Source organism: Podarcis raffonei, chromosome 12, assembly GCF_027172205.1.
Source record: "Podarcis raffonei isolate rPodRaf1 chromosome 12, rPodRaf1.pri, whole genome shotgun sequence".
In the NCBI taxonomy this organism is placed as follows: Eukaryota; Metazoa; Chordata; class Lepidosauria; order Squamata; family Lacertidae; genus Podarcis; species Podarcis raffonei.
This window is the reverse complement of record NC_070613.1, coordinates 31590741-31615205: the sequence shown is the minus strand read 5'-3', so window position 1 is coordinate 31615205 and position 24465 is coordinate 31590741. Positions and strand designations below refer to the sequence as shown.

At 42.6% G+C, this 24465-nt stretch overlaps 1 protein-coding gene across 6 annotated transcripts in view; it reads left to right on the top strand.

Moving 5' to 3' along the window:
• ETV1 (ETS variant transcription factor 1) overlaps positions 1 to 23061 on the top strand; it is a 96776-nt gene extending 73715 nt beyond the window's left edge. For all 6 annotated transcript variants that reach the window (XM_053409564.1, XM_053409561.1, XM_053409565.1 and 3 more), the window contains 5 exons: positions 9604 to 9672; positions 10893 to 10961; positions 15520 to 15689; positions 17295 to 17396; positions 19726 to 23061. In XM_053409564.1, coding sequence (XP_053265539.1) covers positions 9604 to 9672; positions 10893 to 10961; positions 15520 to 15689; positions 17295 to 17396; positions 19726 to 19947 — 632 coding nt within the window. In that variant the 3' untranslated portion in view covers positions 19948 to 23061. The remainder of the gene's footprint in view (positions 1 to 9603; positions 9673 to 10892; positions 10962 to 15519; positions 15690 to 17294; positions 17397 to 19725) is intronic.
• Positions 23062 to 24465: the final 1404 nt, after the last annotated feature.

Below are 24465 nucleotides of genomic sequence, written 5' to 3'. Positions count from 1 at the left end.
TTTGGCTGCACACAGTACCCAGAGTGTCATGTAATGTTGTGGGTGCTGCGTGGTGCATCCTGTTGCATGCGCCAAGCTGAGGGTTCCTTTCCTGGCTTTTCCGCTGTTAGAGCACACTCCCAGCACCACTCACCGTGGGGTGCCAGCACAGAACGATGGGGGATGCAAGTGGGAGCAGAGGAAAGATCTCTGGGGGGGATCTGCGCACTCCTATTTGTCGGGTTTTGTCATTGTCCAGAGATGTTTCCTCCGTGCATCCCTAGCGTCAATGGTTAAGATGGCCCTAGTTCTACCTGGTGTTCAACCTACATGCAAAACAGGTGGTCCTGGAGAAGAAGGAACATTTTCCCCATCTGAAAGCTAGGGTTTCCCCCCTAGTGCACTAGTGTCATCCTTCTGAAACTATATCTCATTGCTATTTATCACATCTGTGTCCCTATTAGACGAACATGTGTTGTGTAGCAGAAACCATCAATTACGTTGCGACTATAATAGAACAAGCTGGCGGAATTTGCAAGGGGAGCCATCACTGCAAAAGGCAACGGTATCTGTGGAACAATTGCCAAACTAGCTTTCCAGTTAATAGATTTAACAACTTGGAGTCAATAAGCTGTATCCCTAATAAATGCATCCTATGGATTTTCCTCCTGTTTTCAATATTCAAAGGCTATTGCCGATGCCAAGATATGGTCACTGGTTTTAAATTGCATTGTACTGTACCAGTCAGGTAATGTAAAATTGAAGGTCTTTATCATAATTATGCAGGCTGAAAATAGAACAAGTCTGTGTTTTTAGGCAAATTTCTTGAGACAGGGAGAAAAATTGGCGCAAAATTTCCACATCCATCTCGCCTTATGCTTGGGATTAACAGTAAATACATATTGCTGCCATCACACCATCCTTGTTTACCTCCCTAAAATAGTTATCTGGACCCTGTAGGGAAAAAGGGTTGTGATCTTAAACGGACCCCCCTGCTCCGATTCAGATGTGATTCTTGAATTATGAACATAAGATGAGCCCAGTTCCAGCTCCTCTTCTCATGGTTGCCAACCAGATTCCTGTGGAAAGCCTACAAGCAGGACCAGGGTACAATAGGGCTCTCCCTACCCTTCAAGTTGTGATTCCTAGCAGCTGGTATTCAAAAGCATTCTGCCTCCCATATGTGGCTAGAAGCCATTGGTGCAATTATTCTCCATGCATTTGTCTAATGCTGTGCACATTCGAAGCACATATTCCCCCCTCAAAGGATTCTGGGTACTGTAGTTTACCCCCAACAGAATGAAAATTCCCAGCAACTGAATTAAAATTCCCAGTGTGGGTGGCGCTGTGGTCTAAACCACTGAGCCTCTTGGGCTTGCTGATCAGAAGGTTGGTGGTTCAAATCCCCGCAACGGGGTGAGCACCCATTGCTCTGGCTCAGCTCCTGCCAACCTAGCATTTTGAAAGCACACCAGTGCAAGTAGATAAATAGGTACCACTGTGGCAGGAAGGTAAATGGCATTTCCACACACTCTGGTTTCTGTCACTGTGTTCCGTTGTGCGAGAAGCGGTTTAGTCATGCTAGCCACATGACCTGGAAAGCTGTCTGTGGACAAACATTGGCTCCCTCGGCCTGAAAGTGAGATGAGCGCCACAACCCCATAGTCGCCTTTGACTGGACCCTTTACCTTCACAAACCACAGTGGCCAGAGTTCTTTGAGAAGGGGAAACAGTGCTTTAAATGGTTTATTGTGCTCACTGCTTTATCCTCTTTTAAAGCATCTGAGTTCTAATCCTCTACAGTGGTACCTCGGGTTAAGAACTTAATTCGTTCTGGAGGTCCGTTCTTAACCTGAAACTGTTCTTAACCTGAGGTACCACTTTAGCTAATGGGGCCTCCTGCTGCCGCCGCACGATTTCTGTTCTCATCCTGAAGCAAAGTTCTTAACCCAAGGTACTATTTCTGGGTTAGCGGAGTCTGTAACCCGAGGTGCCACTGTATGCTGTGGTGATAGGAGACATTCAGCATTCTCTCTCTCTCTCTCTCTCTCTCTCTCTCTCTCTCTCTCTCTCTCTCTTTAAGACAATGTGAGCTGGTTCCATCGCCCTGTTTACTTGTTGCATCTTGCTGCTGCTACATGATTCAGTTTACTTCCTCCAATTTTGTGAGGAATACAGTTGTGAGTGATTTGTCGCGTCTCCATTTATATTATGCTCTCCCTTTACGCAAGATCGCTTCTTATACTCCTACAAGTTTATGGTCTGGAAGGGCTGCTATGGTTCAGCTCTGCTTAACATGAGCCATATATTTGATGCCGCCGTGTCAATTTCTGCATCTAACTTAACAATTTGTGGCTCAAGTAAAGCAACGGAGCACAATTGCTAAGCTGAAAACATTGTAGGGAATGGATGTTGTCTAGAGTTCTGCTGCCTGATAAGTCTCCTGCTCTATTATTATTATTATTATTATTATTATTATTATTATTATTATTATTATTTGTACCCCGCCCATCTGGCTGGGCTTCCCCAGCCACTCCGGGCGGCTTCCAAAAATATATTAAAATACGGTAATATTTTAATGTAATCTTCCCCTGTTCATTTCAGCTTATGACTGCAAAGATAGCCCCTATTAGTATGGCAGGCACCCAGTGTGCAAAAATGCTCCAAACACCCAAACAAGAAGGAGAGGGCCAGATTATTTTGCATTTAGGGGGGAATCCCACACAGTACCTGTCAGAGCTGCCCGAGGTCCCAGCTCACAAAGGACCAACGCCGCTTCGTTGTTAAGTATAAAAGTCTTTATTGAAGTTCAGTTTCACTTTCACAGCCGCAGCGTGCAGCCCTACGTCTCAAACTCTAGACCGCTGAAGCTGCGTCTGAATCTCCTCCCCCCAGACACCAGTTTAAGACTCTAGCCTTGCTCCACCTCTTCCTCTGCTCTTTCCTCCTCTGGTTCCGCCTGTCCGTCGGGGTCTCGCCCTTCCTAGACTCTTCTGACGCTGAATCCCCTGAATCTTCCCCTCCCTCCGGCAGGCTTTAGGACCTGGTTCCCAATCCGGGTTTCCTGCTGTCCTGCGTGCCTGTACATTTGAACTTGGCGCGCGCGCCCAGCCTGCAACCTTCCTCCTGACCTTTGCACTGCTGCTGTCACTGCTCCCCCCTTCGGGGAGGCTAGCTGGAACTGACCTCCCCTCCGTTCCCCCACTTTCCGATGGAGGCGTGGTCAGCCCTGACTCATCTTCTCTCCCCGCTGGAGGAGACGCTGGTCCTGACACATGTGGCTCTTCCCCCCCCCCCCCACTACGCTCTGGTGGGGAAGCTGGTCCTGATCCCCCGCTGCTGCTTTGGGAGTCCCCGCTGGCCCCTTGTTTCTGGTGCGTCCCCCCTGGGACCCCCCTTGCCCTGACCATCGGCGCCCCCTTCTGGGAATCTTCTGATTCGCTGGATAAGCTCATGGAATCTCTCGGGTCAGTGTCATACTGCCCTACGCTGCCCTCGGATTCCTCCCCTTCGCTCTCCATTTCCTCTCTCCCCTGTGCTTCTGCTCCTGAGCCCCTGACAGTACTCTTCAGTGTATGCCGCTGAAAAGGTGGAACATAAACGATATGAATAAATAAATAAGCCCTGGCCAGGGATGGGAGGATTTAATTGTGCTGGCCAAACCACAGTCAACTGGCACAGTTTTGCTCTGAGACAGAACACATTTTACCATGCTGGTCTCAGAGCTCAAAATTACAAAAGAACGCAGGAAACTTGCCTTACACAGATTCAGAATATTTGTCCATTCAGCTCAGGGCAGCAGATCTCTACAGTTTCAGACTGAACATTCGAAGGCCTACCTGGAGGTGCTAAGGATTGAATCTGGGGCCTGCCACAAACAAGGCAGATGAAACAGTTGTTTCAGAGGCTAAAGTGGCCATAAAATATACTGCATCCCATAGGGAGATATCAGGGGTAGGCGGGGAAATGGGTTTAGAGACAGTGTGATCTTAGGCACAGTGTCTCTGAGCTCACATCTTTCCCCCCAGTACTTCAGGGCCAAAGTTGAATTATTGGTTTCAAAACAGTCACTGGTGGAAGGGATTTCCCCTGTGAATGTTGTCGGGCGGACACATTTGTATTTCCTACTTATGGACCACCTGATTCTCTTAAGTCGGCTGACTTCTTTCCTCTTTATTTTCTAGGCGACAAACTTCCTTTAACACAACACTTTCCTCTTTAGACGTCTCAAGTTACCAGATGACTAATGCTTCATCTTCTCTTGTCTCGGGCAAGGGGTGTTAAAACTGCCAAGGTCATGAAGGAACAGAGGTTTTGATTGACCACATCCCCTCGTCGATGCCAATGTTCTCTGTTACCCACGTGGCAATGGGATAGAAGTGTCAACTTCCGGCATAGAACCCGGCCTCAGGATTTAGGCTCATTGAATAAAACGTTTCTTTTGGGAAGTCTTGGGTTAAAAAATTATAATGGAAAAATACTGTTCTGTTCATAGACCACGCATATGGCTCAAAACGGCAACTTGTTTTGCAGTTTGAATACTACTGCTGCTAAATGCTCCCCACCCCAGTATTTGTTGCTCTGATTCCTGCTCACTGCTTAAACTCATATGCAGGGCTATAAGGCAGTGACGTTTATCATGTACAGTCTACCTAGGTCAGCATTACCAACACTGACCGGCCATAGCTCTGCAAGGTTTTGAACAGGAGCATTTCCTTGCACTACCCGAAGATGCTGGGGACTGAATCCAGGACCTCTGCACACAAACAAAGTGGATTGGCAGCCAGTGTGGTGTAGTGGTTAAGAGTGGTGGACTCGTAATCTGGGGAACTGGGTTCGCTTCCCCGCTCCTCCACATGCAGCTGCTGGGTGACCTTGGGCTAGTCACACTTCTCTCAAGCCCACTCACCTCACAGAGTGTTTGTTGTGGGGGAGGAAGGGAAATGAGAATGTTGGCTGCTTTGAGACTCCTTTGGGTAGTGATAAAGTGGGATATCAAATCCAAACTCCTCTTCTTCAAACTCTTCTTCCATAGTGGATTTTAATCTGACATAAGGTAGTAGGTCCTGTGCACAACAAATTATAGCAAAATATAGAATGTGAACTGCTGAATTATTCTGGGGGGGGGGGGAAACACGTGCATTTTTTTTTAAAAAAAAGTCTAAAAAGTTAATGGCTCTTTTCTGCCCAACAGATTCATTCCATCTTGAAGCCAGTACCTAAACTTTGCTGCATGGCATCTTTCCTTTCCTCCTTTTTCTCTTTTAAAGGCCATCTTGGAAACAAGAAGTAAACATACAGTTTCTGTTCTTCATTTGCTGCTCTCTAATGTAACCCCAGTTAGGTAGTTAAACCTATTCCTGGGTCTTAGTCAAGCATTTAGCACAATTTAAAACTGCAATGTTAAATTTCATTGGTTGGCCTTTTTATTAGATAAAGTAGAAATGAAAGCAGAAGGCAATTTAATTGGCAGTAATTTTTCTGGGCAAGTCATTACTTTGATGAACTTCAGAGCAATGTTTATGGCTCCTAATTAACCATGTTAGTCATTTGATTGAATAATCACTTTGGAAATGTTTCTACAATTTGATTAGAGTTTGACCCATTCTGATAGTCATAAATTAACCAATAGCACTTTAGAATAATAAGACTTTAGGTACTTTGCAAGGAACAAAGTCTTCTCAGACGTATCCCTCCCCCCTGCCCCAGTCCTCTGTGGAGTGTTTAATCATTTGCTTATGCTGTAGTTAACGTTGCTAAATACAAGTTGCCTCTTCACAATTGTTAGTTTTATCCCAGATGTGGGGATCCTGTGACTCTCCATGTATTGCTGGACCACAGCTCCCATAATCTCTGACCATTGACTATCCAGGCAGGGCTTGATGGGAGTTGGAGTCCAGCTACATTTTGAGGCTGCAGGTTCCCAAACCCTGTCCTAACCAGACATACACAACATACAGTCTAATGCAGTGGTTTTCAACCAGTGTGCCATGGCACCCTAGGTTGCATTGAACGAAGGTCAGAGGTGCCGCAGGCAACACTGGCCTCTGTCCCTCTTTCCTTCCCTCCCTCCTCTGAGGCTCTCTCATCTCTGCCTCCCCAAGGCTTGCACAGCTGTTTGTTGCAGCAGCCCTGGCTCCCCTCTCCCTGAGTTTAGTTCTTCCCCACTATAGGGAATTCCAGAGTCGCCTGGTGGAATTCAGGCAGAATGATTTTGGTTGAGTAAGCCATGGCTTGTCAGACCCAAGACTCAGCATTTTCTTGTGCCTTCGTTCTTGTGCCTTTTCTAATGTCAACATGCAGTCCTGTTGCATCCCTATCAGGAAACTGGGGCTACATGCCAGAATCGTAAATCAAGATCTGTTAGATAAAACTTTGACTCTCTTATCCTGCAAACACACACGCCTATCAAACTTACCTAGTTTATTATGCAGCTCATTTTGTACAGGTGTTTTTGCCTTTTTTCCACCAAAGCCGCATATCTCTGAGAGAACTAGAGGTGATACTTCACAAGTTCACCGCACACTTCTGCTAATGTTCAGGTGGACTTACCAGTGTGATTTCTCTGCAAGCGGTAACCTTGGTGTTGATGTGGGGCAAATGCAAAACATGAGGTTGCAATACAAGTAAGTCAGCCTAAACATTTACAGGAATAATTTAGCCCAAGGCCCTCATTTTCGGTGGTAGCCTCCTGTCAATTATTGCATCTGGTTCTGTCTTGAGTTTTGTGACTGCTTTGTAGAAAGGGATACTGAAACACTGGAGGTCCCAAGTGATAGACACATTTCATTGTGAAAAAGAGTAATGAAAATTTGTGGAATGAGACTATGGGTAGATGAACTTCCTTTGTAATAAGAGCACTTGCTTAGTGAATTCAGTGTAAAATCTCATTTTCTTCTCCTTCCAAGTCCTTGATACTCATCCCTAGTCAGTGAACAGTGAAATTCTGGATTGCATTTTGGAAAAGACTTGCACACAACACTGGACAAATTATGTTTGGTCCTGTTGCAGGTTTTATGTGAGTGCTTCTCCAGTGGCTGATTGAAGAACAGAATGCAATGGTGTACTGAACAATATTTTAGTTTTCAAATAGTTAAGGTTCAAATGCTGGCTACATGGGATTAAGCCTTGTTGAACTCCACAGGACTTTATTCCAAGTAAACTTGCATAAGCTTGTGCTATATGTGCGATGCATCTTTTGAACATGAATACCTTTATTAACAATGCAGGTGTACTCAGAGTTAAGTCTCATTTCCCAGGTTTACTACTGGCCTACGAGTGCAGAGAATTGCAGTGTAAGAGAACAAAAGGTTTTCATGTATGTGTAGATACTTACATTGTAGCAAGAGTGTGAGATTTAACAGAGATAATACAGTTTTAAACAGTTCATTTAATATTTCAACTGAAGAGTTAAATTCCCTTTTTTAAAAAAACCAAACCAACAATGTAAGTTCAGTACACACACGGTACATCGTGTCCCCATTTGTATGTAATGTTAAAATGTTGTTTATTTTAAATCATGGTTTAATTTGAACAAGCCATTGCAAACTACTCAGAAGCTCCCACTTCACTCCTCCGCTGCTCGTATATGTGCCATACCAGGAGGAAAACAAACCAGAAGCTGGCTTAATGTTAAATCTGAACCAGCACTCGTGGTTTGTTTCTCTCCAAACAAACCGTGAGCAGAAGCCAATGTTTGTTCTTGGCTTACCATGTGTGGCTTCTTTAGAGGAAACAAACCACGAGTGCTGGTCCCCATGTTATACTAAGTCAATCTCTGACTTGCTTCTCTCTTGCCCCACCCGCATAATCGATCACAGGACACAACGCACACATCCCATTTGAATGGCAACTTGGGGTGTATGTGGCTCAAATATTTTATTAAGAGAGCTGAAGGGACCTCGGTCCCTAGGAGTTGGCTCCTATGGTCAGTACCCAACAAGACTTGAGCCTCCAAGTGTTCAGGTTTTAGGATCTGCAAAGTAGGGTTAATGGTTGAAGAGGAACAGGCGTGGTTTGAGTGGCCAGGTGGCAAATAATGTACAGTGGTACCTTGGTTCTCAAACTTAATCCGTCCCAGAAGTCCGTTCCAAAACCAAAGCATTCCAAAACCAAGGCACGCTTTCCCATAGAAAGTAATACAAAACGGATTAATCCGTTCCAGACTTTTAAAAACAACCCCTAAAACAGCAATTTAACATGAATTTTACTATCTAACAAGACCATTGATCCATAAAATGAAAGCAATAATCAATGTACTGTACTGAAAAAGAAATTATACAGTATTGTAGATGATAAAAATTTAAATTAATATTTTTTCTGATGATAGTCATTGTTTGGATGGGGGGCTTTTATCCCTTTCCGCAGTCACACAATCAATCAATCAGTAGCTGAACAGTCACAAAAGCTGAAACAATACAGCAATAGTTGACAGGATCAGAACCTCAGCAAATATGGTAGTATTCTGGAGGTTCAGAGCTAAGTCTGCCAGACTGGGCTGTTGTGGTACAGGAAGTTAGGGTACCAGACTCTTGTCTACTGGAATGCTGGGTTGCAGCAGTTACAGATGGAAGTTCTGTAGGTGAATGCCTTCCCCTTCTTCTGTTTAGCCAGCACATGGCAGAACAAGGCTATCATCTAGGTGGAGCTGCATTAGTAAATTGCAGCCTGAGTACGGCAGCTGTATTGATTTTGGTAGAACCTACTCCCACTTTAGGCTGTTTTTGGAATCCAGTGCTATTGCTGATCACTTCCCTTTTGTATATGCTGAATCATTAGACTATCATATGTTTATATGTTCTGGGTAGACAGGTTCAACTTGGTTAGCATGGAAACTGACCATGTGTAACATGTAGCCTTTTTCACTGGGCATGTCAGACGTTTTATTGAAACTTGACTCTGATGCTGATTGTGACAATCAGTTTGCTAATGAATTTGAACAACTGTTCTTTGTGGAAATATCTAATCTTTCAAAACTCATCGTTTTGCTGTAGGTTTCTGTTCCATCCAGCCACAGTCCTTCATAAGCATGCTATGTCAGTTGCATGTTCAATAAGGAGGATTCTGAATTATTATTCCATATTATACCAAATTTGACAAACAACGACTTTATTAGTTTTTCTTTTTTTCCTGCTAATTGTAATGAACTTCACCATAAGCTCCAGTGACGAATTAAATACTTTGTTTAATGATCTATGTTGGGTATGATTTATATTAATTACATTATAGTTTTCCTTTTCCCCCCTTTATTTTGCCTTCCACATGCTACTCTAAACTCCTAAATGTTGACAGGTTGCCATTCCCTGTAGCTTCAAGTGTGCTCTTTTTCTCTCTACAGCTTCCCTTATTTGTTGACTTGTGCCATTCCAAACAATATTCTAACTAACTTTTGTGATACCAAATTGTGGCAGCCCTCCTCACGCAAGCAGCATTCCACTAGTGGGAGCTTCATTCTTAGTGCAAATCCAATGGGCGCCTTGCAATTACTCCAGCTCTCTTACCACAACAGCTGTTATTATTATATATTGTTATTCTCAGTAACAATTAAGGTTACGCATTGCTGCTTACAGAATGTCGCTCTCAGGCTGTACGCTGAAATCTCACCCATTGCCTTCCTCTTTCCAGAAGTGCCTAGCTGCCATTCCATTTACATGAGGCAAGAAGGCTTCCTGGCTCACCAAAACAGAACAGAAGGTATGTATGTAAGAGTGTGTGTGTGTGTGTGTGTGTGTGTGTGTGTGTGTGTAGTTCTGTTTTGTCCTGAAGCAAAATTTAGGTATCCACATAATAAAAAAGAGGAACCTTTGAGACCCTATTCTCATAAAGGTTATAAATAAGGCTGGTTATAATCATGCATTTATTTATTTATTTCCTTTTGCAGATTAGGCACCTGAAAGCTCTAGGAGAAATTCTGGAGCTTGCATGTCTTTTCTAACATAGGAAAAATATGTTTAAATTGCAGCACACTTTCCTTTATGTTCAGTCATGTTGTGATTACCCGAAGGCACACATCTGAACTGGCAATTTAAGCCCATCCCTTAAGATATAGCCTCGAGACAGCAAAAGACTAGTGCCTCTTTGAAGCTATAAACCCATCAGCAAGGGGTACTGATTTTTATTTTTATTTTGAAGTGAGAACACGTGAAGACTAGTCTTTCCTTGACCACTTCTCTGTATGGAGAAGCACCGTACACTCTGTAGAGTACATGCATATTCTCACCCACGGTGATTTCCTCAAGGATCAACCTTCTTGGCAAAGCAAACGTGTGACCGTGGGTTTTCTTGTTTTCAAGACCATGAGCAGCTATACTGTGTCTCTCCTCCCACACACACTCTCTTGTATGCTTCTTCGCCTGTGCCTCTTCTGGTAACTTCTCATGGCGAGGCCATATGAGGTGATGACAGTACTGGACAGAGTGATGGGGCTCTGCTGCTCACCTGACCCTCCTGCAACTGTGATTTTGCTGCATACCAGGATGGGTCAGTGGGGTCTGGTGCTCCTGCCAGTACATTTGCATAGCTGCAGCCTTGCCTCTGCTACTGTTCCTCCTGGTATGCAACAGCAACACAATCAGAGGGTGGTGTGGCGAGCAGCTAGGCTTCTGGGCGATTGCTTGGAAAATTCAGTTGATGCATGAAGCTTCCCATTTCTGCCTTTTTGACCGGGCAAAACCACCACTTTAAAAATATGCAGCAGTGGGGATTCTCTAATGGTGAAGGCTGGTATTTTGCACAGGACTTCCCATTACTAATGCATTCTCTTGTTTGGAACAACAACAACAAAAAGACTAACACAACATACACACATACCTTTACTGTTTAGTTTTAATGGGGATGCCTGCTTTAAATTGGTAACCCTTTCCTCCCCTATTCTGCTTGGTAAATACGTTTCTCTTTCTCCTAAAAAAATCCAGGTTGTATGTATGAAAAGGGGCCGAGACAGTTTTACGATGACACCTGTGTTGTTCCAGAGAAATTTGACGGTATGTTAGATGCCTGTGTGTTTGTGTTCCTTCGCGCGGAGAGCTGGAACCGTAAACGAGTCGTTTCTTTTTCCTTGATAGATAGTAAAAATGAAATGAAATGAAAGGTTAGCAGCATTCTGACTCCAGGCCATTTAATAGACCATTTGTCGCATGTCCAACCAAAGACTGACCTTTCCCTCCAGAAACCAAAGACTGCTTTTCAATAAGATGTCATTCTATTTTTGCTAGCAAGAGATTCTGTACGCAGAGACAAGATAAAGCACTGTCGTTCTGGCTGTTCTGAGAAGTAATAGGAGGATTTCCATTGCACTGATGATCACATACAGCTTGTTATTAGAGATTTATTGAAAGCTGATCCTTTAATTAACGAAGCAGAACAGAAAGCAGCTACTCTGGATTTACTGATGACTAATGCAAACTCTTGTCTTTTTTTATCCATGAAGAGATGAATTATGGAACACAAGTGCCACCGAGCTATTCAGGGGTTTCTGTGTGTTTAAAGAGAAAGCTGTGCTTTGTTGAACGTTGCATTAGTTTGCTTAATGAAGCTGATGCCTAAAGAGCAGAATGTATAATATCCGTTTATTTTTCTGAAAACGTTCTTGGGGATGGCTAACTAGTATCAAATGGCTTATGAAACAAAACATAGCCTCCTCATTATTAGCTATAAATCCAGCGTGTATTCTGTGGGGAGAAGCGCTAATGAGGTTAATGTTGCTTTTGTAGCCAAAGGAATTTGGACCGGTGTTCCTTCTCACAGTAATTGTGCCGCTCTCCAGCTTTTGGGGGAGTTTGGTTTGCAAAACAAACAGCTAATTGATTTAGTTGCAGGTATGGTGTCATCTCCATACTGGTACAGAGCTAAAAATAATTTAGGCAATGTTAGTTATTGCTGCCAAAGAGTGAAGACAGGCATAAAATGAAAACGGGGCTTGCAGCTGGAAAGACGTGTGTGGATGCCATTTCGGAACTGAGCTCAGCTGTCAGGCTTGCTCCCACCTGCCAGTCCACTGCTACCATCTTCAGCTGAGGACCGTGAAAAAAGCACTCTGCTGCCAGGTGCCTGAGATGCGAAAAGGTCATTCCACTCCCTCCTTCCCCTCCCTCCCTCCCTCCCTTCCTTTCCTTTGCACAGGGGTCGCCTTTCACCCTTCCGCCCATTCTGCTGGGGAGTGAATTTCCACCAAGCTCTGAAGGAAAGGGAGGAAGTGATGTAACATTCCCTCATCCTAGCCACCCAGTTGAAGGGTGCTCAGTTAATTTTTCCCTAATAGAATAGGTAGGTGGAAGAGGTGGTTAGCAGCAGGAGGAGGCAAGACCAATGGCTGAATTCATGTGTTATTTATTTCACTGGTATGCACCACCTGTCTTTTACATATGGGCCTGGGCTTATGGTATTTGTTTTGTTTTGTTTCTTTTTTATTTATTTTATTTACCATATTTTTTGCTCTATAAGACTCACTTTTTCCCTCCTAAAAAGTAAGGGGAAATGTGTGTGCATCTTATGGAGCGAATGCAGGCTGCGCAGCTATCCCAGAAGCCAGAGCAGCAAGAGGGATTGCTGCTTTCACTGCGCAGTGATCCCTCTTGCTGTTCTGGCTTCTGAGAATTAGAATATTTTTTTTCTAGTTTTCCTCCTCCAAAAACTCGGTGCGTCTTGTGGTCTGGTGCATCTTATAGAGCGAAAAATACAGTATAAACTGCCCTTCATCTGAAGGTCACAGGGCGGTTTGCAGCATGAAAGTACAAAATGAAAACACAAAACACATAACATAATGATGCAGACAAACAAAAACCCAATAACCCTTTCCCCAAAAAACAAAATAAAAAGACCATAGATTGTTTAATCGGCCAATGGCCTGATTATATTTATTTATTTATTTAATAAATTTATATGGTGCAGCTATAGAGTGAACTATGGGGGAGAGTCTTCTTTTTCTGCTATTGTAATTATTGTTATAATAAGCTTGGCATAAGCTCTTTTGTGCCAGGGGGGCAAATTGAGCCTTCCTCTGTGGGCTGGAGATTATTCCACATCTTCATGGTGCCCAGAGTTGGAAAATTTACTTATTTTATTTTCATACAATTTTGTTACCTTTTAGTGGCAGGATTTGAATGCCAGCGTTCAACATGTACCCTTTTTTTGATACTGAACTGCTGTATCTAAAAGACCATATTCCCTCATAAGAACCTGCTCAGGTTTTCCCCCCTTGAATGCTCACAGTTCAAACAAGAAAATATAGAATATCTATCTATCTCTATATCTATCTATCTAAATTTATTATGGCCCTGTCTTTTCCCTGACAACGGTTCAAAGTGGCTTGCAGATGAAATAAGAACAGCTAAAAACATAGGGGTGGGGGGAACAGGGACCTGTTAGCATTTGTCTTGATTCACTAATGTTAATGAATAGAGTTTACTCACAGCTTGGAAGGGTTCCGACATGAAATGTTAGTTGGGATGGGGCATGCCTGCTTCTGAATCATATTCTGGATTCTCTTCACCCAGTGGAGGTGGCACTTCTCTGCACAATTTAAAAATTAGTTTTCTTATCCATTTTAGAACTGATTTTGCTAACATAAGGCTGACACATCTATACGCAGATGACTTTCCTGAAAGTCAGCCTGGTACTCTGGGAATTCAACATATGCTAACTATGGTGTGTTTTTTTTAGCAGCTCATATTGCCTGTTTTTTTTTTTCCTGGAGTGCCAGACCCTGGAGTCCTAGTTTTTTTGTTTTCTTTTGGCTTCTGCTGCAAATTTCCCATTTAGCAATGAGGACATGTCTGGCATATATGGTTAAATATCACCAGATATCATGTAAAGTAAGGGTAGGGAACTGGATCCAACTAGCAGTCTGGGTCCTTCTTTCCTCTCGCCGCCCGTAAACTGAGGGAAAAGTTTGACAGTTGCGCCGGGCTGCCCATCAGCCAATCACAATAGTCTTGGGTGACCCATTTTTGCATAGTGCTGTTCACAGGTTCATGAGCCACAGATATGCTGATTGGTGCCTGCAAGCCCCCTTTTGACCCAAACACATATTTACCTTCCGCATAAAGGTGTAGGGCAGGTGGACATGGCTTGGTCAAAACAGCAACAGAGGCCTATCTGGGCTGCAAGCTGCTTTAAAATAATGTAAGTTGGCAAGACAGAAGAATTAATTTAGCTTTCAGAAATACTCATTCGCTCCACCTGTACTCTATTCTGCATGTGCAGGAGCTATATATCTGTGTCCCTCTCAAGACATATCACAACACTTTGTGGAATGCTTAGACGTGAAGACATAAAGTATCGGCCATAAAGTATAGTTTACCATTAACCCTTTGTGCTACCCAAAGGGTGGGTCAAAGAACAGTAGACGGTAGCAAAGGATTGGCTTAATAACATTTGGAACATTGAATTCTACTCCTCTATTTAAGAATCAGGTTTTCAGTCATTTTTTATCGGTTTACAGATTCCTCAGATGTAAACAGCAGTAAGGATCTAATTGAAAGAAGGGCACTTAGATAGCAATATTTCTATTTGGTTCAAAACGATAAGGGTGCTAGCATGTTTGTAAGCGTATTGTTGTGAATAGCCTTCTTTTGCCTATACTGTATGAACAGGATTACTGTAAAGTTGTTATGTACCATAGCACAGGGCTTCAGGATGCTTTTTATATAGATTCTGTACTTTGCATCAAAGTGGGAAATAATGCATTTTTGCTCAAAGATCAGGCATTGCAGTCATCTTTAGTGGGGGGGGATTGTAATCTTACTTCTGAGCTTTTCAGCTGACAATTCTGTGAGCTTCTCAGTGAGATTATATTAAAAACTGTCTTCTGTTCAGCATTTGAGTTTTGTTGGCTTTTTTTCCCCGCTGGGGACAACTTATGATAAATTTTCAGATTGCTCTTGTTTTGCCTTTGCAATTGATATAGTGATTTTCAGAAGAATTGCTAATGCACAGCTAAACCATGCTAAATATGAACCCATTTTGCATGCAAGTCCAATATGCCAAAGAGGAACTTGTCTATCCGCAGGATTTGCATACCCATACCCATACGTACATAAAGCTCACGCTGTTTAAGTCCTAGTCAAATACTCTGTCAAATTTTTCTTAGAAGAATTTGCATGCTAAAGGCACTTCAGTCATAGGGTTTTGCAGATATATAAATCATACATTGCGTTTCCAAATGAGGGATTGTGCAAAGTACTGTATACAAATGGAGTCCCTCAAATACTCAAGTTGTTACAAAAACGGGTCACGGTCTTTCAAAGCTAAGTCTTGCGTGATGTTTGCAAGTTGGTTTTGCATGGATCGGGAATGGGACAAACAAGTGAGACAGCAATTAATTTTGCCGCTTTTGGAAGACTCGTATTTGGCTAAGTTGATAGTGATTTATTAATTGCTTTGTGTACCTTGTACCCATATCTTGTGTGCTGGACCATTGCCAAAAGGATACCCAGTACTGTAGGATAGAGGAACATGGATTCCTTTCCTGCAGGTGTTGGCTTGTGTTGATACTTGATGTGACAAATTGAGTCTCACTGAGCTCTGTTTCGTTTTGTGCAGGTGATATCAAGCAGGAGCCAGGAATGTACCGCGAGGGGCCCACATACCAGCGACGGGGCTCCCTTCAGCTGTGGCAGTTTTTGGTCGCCCTCCTTGATGATCCGTCGAACTCGCACTTCATTGCTTGGACTGGCCGAGGGATGGAATTCAAGCTGATCGAACCGGAAGAGGTGAGCAGCGTCTCTGTTGGAATGCGTGTGAAGGTTTTGGCTGAAGAGCATTGATGCCTTGTTCTGTCGAAGTATACTTTTCCTTCCATAATGGTTTCTGCAAAATGGAAGCTAGTACGTTTATGCCGCAGTGGACTTCGAAGATAGGTTTCCATGCGACACTCAAATCCTGGAAGGGAGAGCTGGAAAAAGGGCAGCCAAAATGATGAAGGTGCTGCAGCAATTCCCCTATGAGGAAAGGTTACAGCACCTCTTTACCTGGGCCCTTGACACCTGAGATATGTGTTTTCAGGACCCAACCTGTTCTTTTGAATGTAACATTTAACTGTTTTAATTCTGAATTTTACATTGTTGTACCGCATTGTTGTACCTGCTGGTGAAGGGCAAGTAATAATGGTGATGGTGATGGGGCTTTTTAGTTTAGAAAAAAAGTGACAGGCATAATTTATGATGCATCCTGGGGAGGAAAAATGGTGTCCGTGAGATTCAAGGCCAACATTAAACTCTGGAACTCACTGCCATAAGACATCACAATGGCCACCAACTTGGATAACTTTAAATTTCTTCTAGTTTCAAAAGCAGCATGCGCCTGAGGACCATTTCCTGAGGGTCACGAGTGAGAGAGGGTGTTAGTCCTTCCTCCTGTTTTCTTGCAAGCTCCCCATAAGCGTTATCTGGTTGGCCACTGGAAACAGGGCACTGGACTAGATGGGCCTTTGGTTTGATTCAACAGTGCTCTTCATGTATTCCTACATTCTTACAATCTGATTTGTTAAGAAATGCTTCCCTGCCATTAGAGTAGAGCCTCGCAATCTGGTGGGGCCTTGTCCTTGGGATCATGCATGCCTGGCCCCACCCAGGTTAGTGAATTGGAATATGCCATCATCTATCTTGAGACGCATTTTCCTTCCCCCTCGCCAGAAAGGCGGACCAGACCATTCATGTGAAGATCAAATATGTCATTGTGCGTATTTGTAGGCTCAGCTACATTGCTGGATCTGGCCAAAGACCCATCTAGTCCAGAGTTAAATAATCAAATTTATTATTTGTACCCCGCCCATCTGGCTCTCCACTTGTGAATCTCAGCAGCTGTTATACAGAAGTAAACTGCCTCCAACACTAGATAAAGATTTCAGAAATCTAAACTAAAGTTAGAGAGATTCATATTATATATAGAAACAGCAAACTGTCTTTATGGAATGAAAATGTCCCCATTCACACAGAAGGGGCAAAGTATCAAGGTTTGCCAAAAGTGTGTGTGTGTGTGTGTGTGTGTGTGTGTGTGTGTGTGTGCGCAGTATATAACTAGAGGAAAAAAGGCCTCTGTGAGGACTGAGTATGGGTATGGCATCTGGACTGACTACTGGAAAGCAGGGAAATGGAATGGAGTATCCTGGAATAAGGCAGAGCCGGAACCTTGTTGCCAGTTCCACTTGTGTTCTGGAATAAATTGCATACTTGAACCCTGAGCCTTCTGTATTACAAAACCTTTGGTTTGTATTTTTGACCTCTAGGTTGCCTTTTCTTTTGTAGAATGCAGCTGCAGGTAAGGCCTGCTTGTTAAATACATTTTAACAAATCGGTGCTAATCTCTTTCTGTGACAGGTGGCACGTCGCTGGGGGATTCAGAAAAACAGGCCAGCCATGAACTACGATAAACTTAGCCGTTCTCTTCGTTATTATTATGAGAAGGGAATCATGCAAAAGGTGAGCGGTTAATGTGGTGTTAAATATTTCATTGGAATGTTGCATCTATAAACTGGGTTTATAAGGGCAAAGCTGTTGTAAATTGCCTTGTTCTGAAATGGTTTGTGCTGCAAACCTTTTAAGATTTTTATCTGCTTATGAAATGGAGGTTTTTCTTTCTCTTAATGCAGAATCCATGGGCCCACATTTAGAATTTCACCACCACACTGGTGAAAATCCAAAAATTGCACATTCTGTATTGGATTTCAAATCTACCTGTTTGTATCTTCCTAAACACCCTGACAGATTACCCACATTATTTATTTATAATATTCCTTTATTATTAATATTTTCATACTGTCCTTCCTTCAAGGAGCTCAGGGTTGTATGTTGCCCCTTACCCACCAAAGATCCTGTTTTATCCTCATAACAACCTTGTGGGGTAGGCTAGGCTTAGGGAAACAAGAAGCAGGACCAGAAAAAAAAAACCACCTTTGTTCAACACATTTATTTGCATTTCTTAATTTAAAAACATTTGAACTGCTTTTCTTAAAACCAGTCCCAGCTCAAAACCTGTTTAACAATAATCAGTATAGAGAACAAGACCTTGCCTACATGTTAACATTTATTATTATTATTATTATTATTATTATTATTATTATTATTATTATTATTTCATTCCTATGCCGCTTTATATTTTTAAGAAAAAATATCTCAGAGCAGTTTACATTAAAACATCAAATAAAACATTCCAAAATAAAGCACTACAGAAAGAAAATCAAATATAAAATTTATGTTTGAAGCAACATAATTTACAGGAAACTAAAATATCTTAAAGATTTCGAAACAAGACCTTACAAAGGAGGGTCAAGTACAGAATACACATTTAACGCAGCAAAGTTAACAGCAACAAAAAATACCTTAAGCGTGTCAAAAGAAAACATTACTAAAGGAGGCCAGTTATAGAATGCACATTTAAAACAGCATAATTAGCAGGAGAAAACATTCCATTAAACCCAGAGCATTTCTGCAGCTGTTGCTGACAGTGGTGGTTTGTGGTGGGTGGTGGCTATGAAAGCTCAGGCTCAATTACTTGGGTTTGCACTAAGAGACCTGCAGGGGCGGAGGAAGGGGGGTGCGGTGGGTGCGGGCTACCCCGGGTGTCACTACTGAGGGGGATGACAAAATGCCGGGCAGCACTCACTGCGGGGCCTGCAGCACGCCCGAGCCACGTGTCTCTCCTGCCCAAATGGTCCGCCCGCTGCCTCCCCCCTCCCTAGCTGTAGGACAGCTGAGTGGGAGGAGGCAGGCAAACTCTGGAGGCCCCACGGTGCACCCCGCCCCTATGGGGCCCAGGCACCCGAGCTGTTTCCTCTGCCCCTGGAGACCTGGTGCTTGGCAGAGAAGCAGGGGACTCTGTGACTCTGAGGTGCTGCCCCTGGCAACTCTTCATTTCTGTATACCTGATGGAAAAGCAGATTGAGGGCAGTTCGTCTGGAGCAGAGCGCATCCACGCCTCCTTTCGAATCGATCCACACACCTTCATGAACGGTACTTGTATGCAAGACAGAAAGTTAGCTGCTGCACAAGCCCTTGGGCAGAGGACACCTTCCCCTCCCACAAGGCTATGGTTTGGATTGTTCAAGCAGCATAGCGTATAAAATATCCCAGGCATCTCCAGAAAGATTCCTGGCTGTGTTTCACCCCTGAATTTGGTCTCCGCTGTCCTTATACCAGATCAGACAATCGGGCCACCCAGCACGGTTCTGTCTACGGACAGCAGCTCTTCAGGGTTTGAGGCAGGAATCTTTCTGGAGATGCAAGAGCACTCAAGGAGGGATCAGGGCTATTGAAGGGTGTGGTCTGGGAAGGAGTGTGGTCTGGGAAGAGTCCCAAGAGAGGCCTGGGCCTGTGGTTACTTATTCCAGTTTGATCATGCCATTGCTGACCAAGTAAGGACTGGAATGTGTCCTTGAACTCCAGTAATGTTTCTTGCTTGCCTGGATGGACAATAGAGAGAGGTGCATGTGTGTAAACAGAAGCCTGTGACTTTTCTGTACAAAAGTAAGAATCACACCTGCTGCCTTGTTCACTCTTGCCTCTGGCCTTGACCACCAGAAGGCTGCCCATGCAGGAATGTGGTCCTTGGATTGAGAAAGATGATAAAGTGATCATTGCAAAGCATTGCATTTCAACAGTGCAATTGGTCGATCTCTCATTCCTCTTACCTGGGGTCTTTGCTTCTCTTGTACGTGAGGATGAAACAGTGCATGATCTTGCTGCTGGAAGGAGATTCCACGTCTTCCTCTCACAACCTTTTCCCACCCCCTTCTCTGACCTTGCCCCTAAGGTTGCTGGAGAAAGATACGTCTACAAATTTGTGTGCGACCCCGAAGCCCTCTTCTCTATGGCCTTCCCGGACAACCAGCGCCCGTTGCTGAAGACCGACATGGAGCGCCATATCAACGAGGAGGACACCGTGCCGCTGTCCCACTTTGATGAGAGCATGGTCTACATGCAGGAAGGAGGCTGCTGCAACACCCACCCTTACAACGAAGGCTATGTATATTAACTGCAGTGACACTGAAGAATCCCACCCCACCCCAAGCTTCTCCTCTTTCTTGAGACCAGGAGGAAACCCGAATCCCCTTAAGTTGGTTTTGTAAAAAAAAAAAAAACACAAACAAACACAAAAAAAGAATTAAAAAGAATAAAATAGTACTATAAAGGGGCTTTTCCTGTTGCATCACTCCTATGGTCTCCCATGGACAGTGCACTTTATTTGAAAGGGGGAGATTGGGATCTATTGATTTTATTCTGTGGAACAAGAAGAGAAGGGTGGGTTTGTGTCCCCCCCCACCTTAAGGTTGGGAATAGAACATACAGGTTTTAAGTACAACGGAGCTGTATCATGTCTGTTTTCTGTTTCATATTGGCTTCAAGATATTGTACAAGTTCTCTGGGTATCCATAGTACAGTTAATTCTAGATGTGATCAATAACCGTTTTTGTACACAACTTGGGAAATTCTATTAGCCACAAACATGGCCCTGACCGGCCACACCCTTTGTGCCACACCCTAGTCTATTTTCTACACCTGAATTTTAAAAAAACAAAACCCCTGAACCAGACCATTTCCTCCAGCTTAGTTCAGTACTGCATGCGCACTGACTTGGCAGATCTCCAGGGTTTCAGACCGGAGTCCTTCCCAGTCCTACAAGAAAGTGCTTAGGGATTGGGCCTGTCACATAGTGCATGCAAAGTGTGGGCTCTGCTGCTGAGCTGTGGACCAGTTTTGGAAGCTGCAGAATTAGATAGGAGCTAGGAGTGCTAGTGCCCCTTTCTGGTTTTGTTTTTCAAAAGGCATGTTTTGTTTTGTTTTTTGTTTTCCCCCTCTGTTGTTGTTGTTTTTTTAAAAAATGTTTCTACATATCATTTCTGTTGCCTTGTGCTCGTTAATGGCTCATTAAGGAAAGCATTCAGGTGGAACGGAGAGCACTATTCCTGGCTTGAAGCGGATTGTGGTTTCGCTCCTTGTATCTGGTGCCATCTTGCTATGCAAGTACAGCGAATGTAAAGCCTTTTAGCCTTTTCCAGAGCCACCTGAGTACAGTAATGCCATGTGCTGAACCGTTCTGGATATTATTTCAAGACTGAAAACAGAATTGTGATCACAGAGGAAGAAGTCGCATTGTGTCCTTCCATTTACTTTTATTCATAAATAAGTTATTTAATCGATAGGAATTAACTGTACTAGGTCACATATCTCATGCTGTTTAGACCACAGCAAGCACTCCTTGAGCAAAATATCCAATACACGAAAATAGGTACTCTAGTAATGTTTTTTTTTAGACATGGTACCCATTAATATGCATTTAAACCTTTTACTGCTGTGTTACGTTGATAACCTATATACATACTAGATAATGCTAATGCTTCTGCTGCTGTCTTTTTTTCTGTAATATTCTCTTTGCTGAATTTACTATGCCCATTTATAAGCAATGCTGTAACTACAGGTAGCATTTCAGGACAAAATAGATGACTTGAACCATTTATTGCTTAGGAAAAAAAATAGCTTATGCCACAGCTGTTCTATAAGCAGCTTTTACGCGCGTTGAGAAATGAATAGTAAGCTTCAGCTTGCTAAGAGGAGCTCTGCAGAACATTTTATACCTTTCAGTGGAGCCGAGACTTATACAAAGCGTCAAAGAATACAATGACTTTGCTGTATGATGTTGTAGTGCTGGCACTGATGCTATCAATCAAACTTTTGTTTTTTGGACACTAAATGTAAATGTGATCAGATACGTTTGGGAGACGATTTAAAGGTTTTTCTGATTTTTTTTTACAATGTTTTTAATTTTTTTAATTTTGAGAAGGGTAATAGTGAAAGCAAGAAACACCTTATTCTACATATAAAAAGAGAGAGAGAAAGTTTTAAATATTTATGAACACCTTTTCTGAAACGTTGAGTTTCCTAGTTTGAAAAGGATAGAAATGAGATTTGAGCTGTCCAGTGAGTATTTTAGGCAGTGACTCTTCCAGGTATCTTTCCCCCCCCCCACATGCCCATATTTCCCAGATGCTAACAACTTTGGAGCAAAAGGAGATTGAGAATAGGACTCCATAATCATTAGCCTCAGAAATAATGTTTCATTGTAAATGACATTATATCAAAGATGCCTTGAGGTAGAGATTTACTTTGCACTGTGTGTTGGTCAGGAAACCAGTGCAGTTATACATGATTTATTATGCAATTCATTTCAAAGTAACAAGTGTTAGCCACTATAAACCACAGTTACGGAAAAGCACACTGGATATGCGTCTTAATACACCTAGAAACATAAGATATCTTAATAGGTGCATGTGTACAAATCCAGGGCATGCAACCCCCTAGAGAAACCTCAATAGGAAGCCTTTTACCTTATTCCCACTAATAATCAATAGCCCTAATGCTCCAATTGATGAATAAGAGAACAGACAAAAAGCACCCATTGGTGCAGACTAGAACCTTTAAACCAGGGGTATGGAGCCCTGTAGCTCTTCAGATGATGTTGGAGTCCAACTCCCATCAGCTCCAGCCACTTTGGCCAAGAGTCAACTTGTCTATAGGCCAAACCTAGCTATAATACAGGAGGGGCCAATTTTTAAGGTGGGGAACCTTTATACATGCTTAGGTTGGATTACAACTCCTAGCACCCCTGATAATTGAGCATACTGGCTGGGGCTCACAGAGACTGAAGAAGTATCGTGTGGGGTAGGGAACTCCTAAGGTAGACATTATTTTCAATGAAATAGAACCCCTTTGAATGAAAAGTTATTTGAATGCTTTCAATTCCATCAATATTGGCATGCAGCATTTATTGTCAGGAAGAGATGTATATTTGGTGAATGGGGCGGGTGGTTTAAAAGAAAAAGAAGCCTAACATTAATTCAAATGTCTAATACTATTTTTTACAAAATTATATATACTGTATAAGGTAGTGATTCACTGAAGAAAATAGGCACTTCACCCACCATTGAATGAATTTGTGGGGTGGATGGGTGGGGGAAATGGTACAAAAAGATGTTATATGGAATTGATTAACCCTTTTGAAACTGTACCTTTTAAAAGAGTTTATTTTAAGTTCTGTTTTTATTCCACATTTTCCAGGTAGATTAATAAATCTGGCAGCTGATTTCTGAAAGGTGGTGGTTTGGATTTTTCGTGGTGTTTATGTATGTTCATTCACTCTTTCATCGATTCAAGACAACTAAACCATTTTCTGGAGCAGCAGCAGAAGAAAAATATTCCATTGTTGCATCTGGAACAGCAACACCACTTACTGACTCAGGAACAATGGGAGCCAATTGATCATGTGCACTTAAATGTCAAAAATGCACCCCATAGCACACCCTGGCACAACTAGCCATGCATAAATACCATTTCAAGCACAACTAGAGTTGGACCAGGGCAAGAAAATAAGAAAGAGTGAATTCGATGACCATCAGAAATGGTCTAATCATGGTGCTTAAATGATCTGAACAGTGCCTTTCCTTTAGATGGGTGAAATAGTGTTTAGATGGATGAAATAGTGTAGGGTTGCCATATTTCAAAAAGTGAAAATCCAGAGACAAAAAACAACCCTAAAATAGAGTTCTCCAGTAAGACCATTAGACCTGGAAGAAAAGCATTTTACAAAGGTACAGCCTGTCTTAAAAAGAAAGCAGGCTAAATATTTAAAAACGTATTATGTAAAACGTATAATATCAAATTGCATAAAACATGTTCAAAGGAGGCAATTTAAGAGTAGTATACTCTGAAGTCAATAGGACAAAGTAATTGCACTCTTATCTGGAGTACAACTTTGGGCCTACGGATGACATATCGGCAACCCCATCAGTTCTCACTTTGCCACATCGACACCCTTTCTTTGCTCGCTAAGAAGTACTACTTTGTAGTACCTTGGGACAATCAGTTTAGAAAAGTGCTTGGTTTCTTTAAACATCTATGCATACTTTTGGATGGAAGATGTTCAAATAATTAAAGTAATGTGGTAATTAGGAAGAAATACTACAATGAAAAATGAAGAATAGAGAAATCATGTGATGGGTAAACAGCTATATGGTGAATAAGGAGAGGTCAAGGCTTGTAGTGGGCAGACTGAGAGAAATGAGGGCTGGGCTGTAATGCAGGGAAGATTAAAAAAAAAAAGGAGAGGTCAGGGCACAAGTTGAATGTATAAATAACATAGAGGACTTAGCCACTGAAAGATAGTTTGCATCCCTGTGGCATGGAAAGCTAATGACTCTAGAGTCAAGCCCAGAGGGGAAGAAGGAAGTTGGATAGCACTGGTTTATCATCTGAAACTGTTGCCTGTCAGAGTCAAATAGGGATATAATTTTATAGCCTCATTCTAAGAGCTCCTGATAACTGAAGATCAACCCTCAGGTGGTCAGTGTTCATTACCTGGAATAGGAAAAGGCTTTTGAGCAAGATCTGATAAAAGATAATTCCACATTGATGTATAAGGCTAACTGCAAGAAACAAGATCTGATCTATGATATTTATCCTTCCATCCAATTATTTCAGTTCCATTGCATTTTGTGCT